The following is a 9,110-nucleotide window of genomic DNA, read 5'->3' on the forward strand; positions in this document are numbered from 1 at the left end:
CACGGCTGCTGCTGCTGGCCCAGGACACGGCTGCTGCTGCTGGCCCAGGGCTGTGCTCGGCAGCAGCACTGGCACAGCCACTTCCCACTGCCACAGGGCAGCACTGAGCTGGTCAGACCAGAATTTCCAGAAATGGGGTTGGAAGAGAAATGTAACTATTTCAAACACTCATTAACACATTTCCTCCTGCAATTAAAGGCAGCACAACACCAGAAGTGCTCGATGGAATACAGGTACGTGTGGGGCTGGAGCAGGACATGGTGCTGCACATCCTGCAATCCTCCACTGGAGCCAAACACGGCCTGGAAACGCTGCAAATGGGCACAGAACCCAAAATCCTGAGCTGGCTCTTCCCCTAACCACGCTTGTTGTGACAACTTCCCTGTGCTCTGGCCCACGTGTGAGGCTCTTTGGCACTGGAAGCCTCCCACTGCTTTTTGCACTCCCAAGCTCCTAAAGCACAAGCCTTGATTCCCACGATGCTCACTGGAAATGCCCCAACATCTGGGGTGGAACAGCTGCAGATCAGCTCCGTGGTCACCCCTCACACATGAAAAGCTGTCCTGGCTGCAGCCTTTGTACAGCAGATTCACTGCAAGAATCCTCAACTCCCTGGAGTCAACCAGTTCATAAAAGAATTCTCATATAGCACAGAAAACATTAAGGAAATAATTAGAACACATGAGCTCACCTTAAGCTCCAGTAGTTTGAAATCTGCTTTATTTAATTTCAGCCCTTTATTCCATTTTTGCATCACTAACAACGGCTTTTCAAATCTGCCACCTTTTTTCAAGAGCTGTTCTCTACAGTTTGCTTTAGGAACACACCTCAGACATGAGAGGAGGAGAACAGGGTGAACAGCAGCTGCTCATCCACGTGTGCAGCAGCAGGGCTGAACTAAATGAAGGAGCTCTCCAGGTGTGCTCAGAAGCAGCTGCTGCACTGAGCGGCTGCCAGGCGCTCCCTGGGCCAGCCACAGCCACCACAACCAGGTGGATTCTGCTCTGCTTTTGGATTTTGTTCTTTGTGAAGCTCTGACACAGCAACTGCAGAGGGACTGGCTGCTGAACAGGGCTCTGTGCTGAGCAGGATTTGTTAGAGCCTGTCACTGTGTCCTCCAGCACCCTGCTGTCCCCCACAGCCTCTTCCAGGGCTCAACACTTCGTGAGTTGTCACAGCCCTGTCCCGTGTCAGGACCGGCCCCACAGGGTGCATGTAAATAACAAAATTACATGAAAAAGAGCCTGTGAGCAGGGAGGCTGCAGCACAGCCCATCCCACACTGGCATTTGTTTCTGCTCAGACATGTTTATGGCTGGGAGAATCTCCCACTGCTGCCAATTCACTTTGCTCAGGAAATGAGGAAATCCAACATTTCCTGCTGTGTAATGGCACACTGACAAGGTGTTGGACCCTGCTGGGCCACAACTTCCACCTTTAGAATTTATCTGGTGCTTCATCAGTGACATCACCAGAGACAGTCACTGTAAGAACAGTAAAGATCTGGGAGAGCAGAAGACAAAAAAATAAAAAGAAAAGAAAAAAGGGAAAAGTGGGACAAAGAGGAGCTGTATATCAAAGTCCAATCTCCCAATATGATCCATAAGGAAATCCTGCACCAAAGTTTTAATCAGAAGTTGTAGTTTTCCACATCTAATCTGCTAATTATTAGATACAAACAGTGAACCAGACACATCATAAAGCCTTTCACTTACAATTTTAGGACACACTGTGCCATGAAGCTTAGGACTGAGGGGTGGAATGACTCCATTCAATGTAACCAAGATGGAATTTGCTGTGATGTGTGCAGCTCTTTTTGCTGAACATCAGAAGGATTTATTTCAAACATCTCTTTATTAAATCCAGGACTTTTCTGGTTAAAGTTAGATCCAATTCAGAGAAAGTCAAACAGCATCATAAGACAGAATTCGATTTCCCTCATCTTGCCCTTACATTGTTTAGAAGAACCATCCACTCTGCAACACTCCTGAAGGCTGAGGGCCAAATTCAGAAATGCAGGTTTGGCTCCAGGGTGCTGCTGACATCCAGGGACAGAAAGCAGTGGCAGCAAACAGAACTCAGCTTCTTCCCCCTGGAGACAGGGACACTGCAGTAACTGCCAACTTGAGATAACTTCAGCCAAAAGTAACAGAGATTTCTGATTAACCTCTCCAAATCTGAACCTTCTCATCAGGAACAGAATCTGAACATCTGCAACATTATTTTTATTTAGGGAAGGAGAAGGGGATTTAAAATAGTAAAAAATGGGAAAAATAATCTTATTTCCGTAGAACTTTTACACTGAATCAAAATCAGTTTTTTTAACAAAAAAAAAAAAACCAAAAAAAACCAAAAAAAACCCCAAAAAAACAAAAGGCTGGAGAGAGGGTGATTAAAGTGCAGAACTGAAATCAGTTTGTTTGGTGAGTTCCCACAGTCTCAATAATGGAAACCAACACATAGCTACACACATAAATCTAACACCTAACCCTGCAAACTCCCAGCCCATAAAGCCCCTTTTCCTGGGCAATATCCAGGGAGCAGCCACAGAGCCCAGCAAGGAGAAGCTGACCCTGTTTGTTCCTCTGTCACCAGCCCACGCCCAGGGCCTGTCCCACTGGGGAGCCACTGCCTTTCCAGTTATTTATAGTGCTGTGGCACAAAGCCAGGGCAAGGGAAAGGCCACAGCAGCCCTGCCCAGATATCCTGTTCCAGAGATTCCCCAGGCAGCAGGAAGGTGCCCACAGCACCTGCTCAGAGCTGGGACCTGCAGGACAACAAACTCAGCCAATAAATGCACCCAGAGACACTGGGACAACAAAATGGGAATGTCCTTGGTAAGCCACGAACCCATCACAACCAGAGTGTTCATGTTCTGTGATTCTGTGACTAAGACCAGTTTAAAACCAGACAGAATCTGTTAAAATGGGTTTGTTGGGTCCTTTTTCTGCTAATGCTGCTCTGGTATCACAAAAGCATTTGTCCTTTGCTGGCCTAATGGCAGAGAAGGCACAAATGCTAAAGCTTTCCTTTCTGCCATAAACTTGGAGATTTGACCCTGCAGACCAACTGTTCCTGAAGACACTTCCCTCATTTCCCTGACTCCTCTTTCCCCAGAGAGGCTCCTGGGGGCTGTGCCCTCCCTTCCCTGCCCGACCCCGACTCCTCAGACTGCATTTCCTGACTCATCCCATTCCTGCCATCCCCAGCAGCCCAGCCCAGCAGCTCCTGGCCAGGCTGGAGCAGGGTCAGGCTGGCTTCCAGCACTGCACATCACACAAGGGCCAGCAACTCCAGCCCCATGGAGCCACCTGCCAGGAGGTTTCCATAAACACACAGCATGTGCTGCACAGATTATTCATCTCCACTCCTCTGTCAGAGACATTCCAGGGAGCTCCCAAAAGCAGAGAAGTCTCTGCTCTCTGCATTCTGCTTCCAACAAAGGCAGCTTTGTTCCCCCAGGAATGGCCCTGTCAGGCACTACAGGCCTATCCTGGTGTTGCTGGAGAGTTTCCATTAAACATGTTCCAAATCAAAGTTCCTAGACAGAGGCTTTAAGCAGTTTTGACTAAAGGTATTTATAAAGTATTTTTATCAGCTCAGGTTCTTCAGCTCACCAAACTTTTGTCCAAGCAACCAAAACCACTGCTAAGCACACTCATACTCAGGTTTTGTACCAAGCAAAGGCTGCTTAAAATACACCAGAGTGGGAAAGATGCTCCTTTTTATAACAAAAGGGTGGATTTTGCTGCTTTGAATCACCTTGAAAATAGAAAGCAACAGTTTGGAGACACCAAGCTGGTATCTGGTTTAAAATCACTTCCATTATTTACACAAATGATGTTGCTCAAAGCCAGCACTAAGTTTTGTTTTAGTTTAACAGTATTGCAAAACTTGGGAAAGAAATTATGTTTTCATTTAAGTTTAAAAAGAGTTATGACTTCTGATTTTACCCCAAGTCATAAAAAACCAAGTTCTTAAACCATGAGACTTCACAGACGAGGAAGAATAAGATTATAATTCTAGGCTAGTGTGGTATTTTTCCATTCTTTTTTCTCCTCTCCCTCCCACTTCCTTTGAAGACTCTTAATCAAAAGGGATGTCAGAGTTCCCTGAGGAGTACTGCTCTCCTCACCTCCACTGTCCTTTGCTTTTACACCTCACACTTTGTGTAAGAAGTACCTGTAAAAGGAACTTTTCCTTGAAAACAAAGACTTTGATAAGCTGCTGTCCCTGACACCAGTGCTGCCAGACTGGGCTGGCTCTGGGGCCACACAAGCCCCGACCTCTGGCAAAAAACCCCAACTGCAAGAGACAAAGAAAGGGAATGGGAGGGAGAAAGGAAGGGTCCCCAGCCAAGCCCAAATGTTCTCCTGCTCTGTAACTCCTAAACTGGGCTTGCACTTGACACAGCACATCAGCTTCCAAAATAGAAAATCCTGCTGCTGCATAAACTGCAGAAGACAAAAGTCAAACTGCTGCACAACAGATGTCAAATTCCACACACTTGGTGATCTCAGAGAAAAAAGCCAAGAAATGACTTTACCATGACTGGGAACACAGAACTTCCCAAGTCCCAGCAAGGTAAATGAAGGTTTAACGCTAAAGAACTCAAAAAAATGCAATTTCTACAAAGGGGACAAAAGAATGGGTAACAAAATAAACTATTCAGAATCCTTGTTCAACCTTCAGCCCCCTTCTGAAAGGAGGCCAGCATTTCTCTGTTCCAAACACAGAGATCCATGTAAAGCTGTGCAGAGCTACAGCTGAGATGACTCAGTACCTTCACGAGGCCACGAGCATCCTTCAGCCACTGTGCTCACTTCAGACTGGAAAGCAGGGGTAAGAAAAGCAACACAGGCATTTTGATGCTTTCCTTATGTGGAACACATAATCCACCTGCTGCTGTGAATGCAGAACAAATTGCAAGGAGGCAAAGTCACATTCATTTGGAAAGAGAGTGTGAGGTACTCAGAGCACATACATATGCATGTCCTGGATTAAATAACTTGGCAGTAATTACCAGTCTGAACAAGACTCTCTGCATCTGTATCATGCAAGATCTGCCATTTCCTCCTCTTTAGGCACAATCTGCAGTGTGTCTGTGTCCCTTGTTCCTGGCTCCAGACTGAAGGAATGTGCCCAAAAGCAGCAGCAGGGCAGCTCAGCCGTGCAGCAGAGCCAGGCCCTGGTGTCCTCACAGGGGTGACAGTCCCAGAGCACAGCGAGGCCCCAGGACAGCACCCTCAGCATCACCTGGCACCAGCCAGCTCTCCAGGGCAAGAACAAACCTCCAGCTCCAACTCAACAGCTCAACAAGGCAGACTAAGCTTTGTTTGATGCACTGCAAGGACCAGGTCTGAATGCCTGATCAGCATTTAGCTCTGAGCTGCTTCCATCTGAAGGATGCTGATCTCCACTACGATTCACTCCCCATCCTCAGACACAAATCCCAGGCCAGCCCTGCTCACCCTCCTGTCCACATCTCTGCCACTTGTTCTTGCCATCTTCAAACCAGCAGGAGTTTTGGAAGGAATGGTCACTACTAAAATGGTTAGCTCAGCTTCCACAACAAGACCTGCTGTTGTGTTTAAGAATGCAGAGCTCTGTTAAACACAGAAATGCCACACTTACTTTTTGCTTGCTTCATAAACATCCGTGATGTTGGAGAAGAGGTGGTGGCTCTCTGTTTTGGTCATTGTGAGGCTCAGTTCCCTGGAATTTTTAAACATCCGGATCAGAATCTCCAGGCTCAGCAAATAGGAGTGCTCAGAAGATATCACCTCAAATATTGCCTGCAAAGTGAGGGGGGAAAAAAGAGACTTACTAGTGACTGGGCTTTTTTCCTTAAAAATAAAATGTTGAGCAGGGGTGCAAAGCAAAGTTTTGGATGTAAACTAGAGATTACAACTTAAATATTCATCTCTATAATAGTTGCATCATGAATTAGAAATAAGTGAAAAGAAGAAAGTCATTTTTAAGAAGTCTGTCTCCAGAGTTTTCAATGCAACTGCAAAGCAGAGTTTGGAGACAAGACCAGGTGTGACCCCAAGAGCCAGGAGTGAGGCAGGAGGCCGAGGTCCCTGGTGGAGCTCTTCCCAGACTGGGAACAAAGTCATCAGCACAGGCAGGAATGGGCCAGGCACTTTGCTTGTGATGTGCAAGGGAGGGAGGGAGAACATTCTCACCATGACCCAGCCACATTCTGGAGCACAAAAAGCAGAGGAGGGAGCCTGACACACACCCAGGGCTGGGGGCAGCTCCTTGGGTGTTCCTGGATGGCCCTGGAGCCACACTGGGGCTGATCTGCACACACCAGGTGTGAACCCCAAGGACAGGAACACTCAGGGCCAGGCACACACACACACGGGGATTCCAGGCTTGCAAGGAAAGACCTACTGAAAAGCATTTTAGTTCAAATCAGTCTGTGACACATTTTCCTTAGCCAAAATAGGCACAGAGATCCATCTCACTGACACATTCTGAAAGATGGGATGGGGATGAAGACAGAACATGGACATGAATTAAGGCAGAAGACAAATATATTTTTCTGCAGTGACAATGCATATAATATAACTACAAGATAATCTAATAGGCTCTAAAAAGCGATTTAAAGAACAGATAAAGAATAAAAAAAGGCAGTTTAAAATAAATACTGCAAAAGCATGAATTGGTAATGTAACTACAACTTAAAAATACTTATTTAGGCTCCACTGAAAGAATTGGCCTCTAAAATTCAAATAAAAAACCCTTAGGCATGAAAACATTTTTGGTAACATTAATGACTGTACATTTAAAAGGCAACCAAAGAACTTGTTCATTTTGAAAGGATGCAAGTCTGGTTCCAGGGAACACAGCCTAAAGGCTCCTAAAGGATATGAACTATACACCTTGTCTCAAAAGCTCCCCAGCAGGAGAAGGCTGAGGGATGTCCTGGAGAGGAATGAAGATCCTGGGACAGATTCCCATGGCAGGTAAAGCCCCAGGGCTCCTGGCCAGGCCTTGTGCCTCCTGTCAAGGACACAGCTGGGGAGGAGCTGCAGGGACACAGCTGCCCCAGCCAGGCTGTGCTCTGCAATCCCTCATTCCCTCTGACACAGCCCTGCAGTGAGGAAGGAGCTACAGCAGATGAAGTGGACACAGGGAGCAGAGAGGAAAAGGAGTGGCTGAGGAGGACACAGGGAGGAAAGGGGAAAAGGAGAGTGGCTGAGGAGGACACAAGGAGGAAAGGGGACAGAGAGAGAACAGACAGCACCCCACTGCAGGCACAGGGCAGCTGGGCTCCAGCAGGCACACGGGGCTCAGTGCCCAGCACTGCCCACAGGGGCTCTGTAAAAGCTGCTCTTTGCTCCTCCCTGCTGTAAAAACTCATGTGCCACGTCCCTGCCCTGTGAGCTGGGGGTTAATGTCACCCTTTCCTGCTGCTGCCAGGCTGGAGCTGGAGCAGGGAACACCCCAGGAGCCCCTGACAGGGACACACGTCCCTCAGCACACACTGGGGCCACGTTTTCTCCCTGGGGAGAGAGGACACTCCACTGGAGGGCAGGGAGCCAAGCAAAGAACTCTGATCAACCAACAGAGCATTGACCCAGTGCAGCACAGCCCTGAGCAGCCAGCCCCAATGCAGATACCTCCTGTCTTTTCCTTTCTTCCTGGCTGATTGCTTCTGACAGTCCATTCTTCTTCACCTAAAAAAACAAATCAATCGATATCTTTAATATCTTTTGTGGAAAAATGTGACTTAGAAGAGACAGGACAGTCAAAAACTAGAAGGCAAAGCACCAAGGAAGGCCTGGCTCTAGAGGAGCTCTAAACACAGGACCCAGACCAGGAGGGACAGCAGGGCAAAGGGAGGGAAAGGGCCACAGCACCACACATGGTGCCTGCTCTCTTCCTGGAGCAGAGGCACAGCACAGACACAAGACCTCACACCCATTTCTGTCAGTCTTCTCCAAAAGCTCCTAGCAAACTATCACCAGCAGCTCTCTCTTCTTGCTCCACCTGTTCCCTGGAATTTTAAAGGATATATTACTCCTCATTTTATTCCTGCACACCAGGCCCCACAATGCAGGAATAAAGAGGTGCCACACTTTGGTCTGCACACCAAAATATGGACTCACAGGTAAATGCCTCTGAAAGTAACATCAGCATTCCAGTGTGGGAGCCACTGACCTGTGGAACACAAGTCCCAGATTCCCACAGCACCACATGTAGACACTTCTGGATGCTGAGCAAGAACTAATTGGATGTCTTTCTATTAAACAATTAAGCTACATTTTAATCAGCAGCCTGAAAGCTTCAGAGCATTCAGAGGAAGTGCAATGGCACTGAAAGGTGCAATGTCACTTTTTTCTGGATGCAGAGGAAGAGTTTTCTAAAAACAGGCCAAGACAGGAAATACCTATGAACACATCCCCAGATGTCAGTGCTCCCTGTTCACACAGGCACTGCCAGTGCCCAGGGAGGTGCATGGGGCACTGCAGAATTCCTGCCCCAAGAGCAGCTGTGTCTCCTGGTCACTGCTGCCACACAGGGCACACACAGATTCATGGGTGTGAGCTCCCAGGCCAAGGGCCCAGCCTCACACTCCCCATCAACAGCAGCACTTCCAAAGGACAGAGCCCAGATATGGAGACTGCTTTGGCCATTTCTGCCAAAGAAAATTCAATACCTAATTTTTACATGTCCAAAATGTTTAAGCTGAAATAACCTAAGAAATATCACATGTGCAATACTAAGCAGACAAAAACTTTATTTAAGCTAAGAACATGACCAGAAGGAATGGAAGAGGCCCAACATCACTGCTATCACTGCTGTCATCACACTGGACTGGCTCTTCCCCACCAGTGACTGATTCAGCCATGGAGGTGAGAAGCAAAGGATGAAAGGCCAGGTAAACTCTGGCCAGGGACAAAAAGTTCCTTCAAAACAAGGAGGGGGGAACTCACCAGAAATCTACAAAGTGGCTGCACTGCACCCAAAGTGACAATAAGCCCTTTGCTATGGGGAGAGAAAAGGGAGCCAGTGCAGACATCAGCCCTGGACACTGACCCTGGCAGGAGACAGCTCTGGACACTGACCCTGTGAGTGACCCTGGCAGGAGACAGCTCT

At 47.6% G+C, this 9,110-nt stretch overlaps 1 protein-coding gene across 1 annotated transcript in view; it reads right to left on the reverse strand.

Moving 5' to 3' along the window:
• The window catches only part of ARHGEF26 (Rho guanine nucleotide exchange factor 26), a gene marked incomplete at its 5' end in the record, with an annotated part of 27,592 nt that overhangs the window by 12,247 nt on the left and 6,235 nt on the right, over positions 1–9,110 (reverse strand). The window contains 2 exons of the mRNA XM_015637099.1: positions 5,634–5,794; positions 7,631–7,687. Of these exons, the coding sequence (XP_015492585.1) occupies positions 5,634–5,794; positions 7,631–7,687 (218 nt within the window). The remainder of the gene's footprint in view (positions 1–5,633; positions 5,795–7,630; positions 7,688–9,110) is intronic.

Source organism: Parus major, chromosome 9, assembly GCF_001522545.3.
Source record: "Parus major isolate Abel chromosome 9, Parus_major1.1, whole genome shotgun sequence".
NCBI lineage: Eukaryota > Metazoa > Chordata > Aves > Passeriformes > Paridae > Parus > Parus major.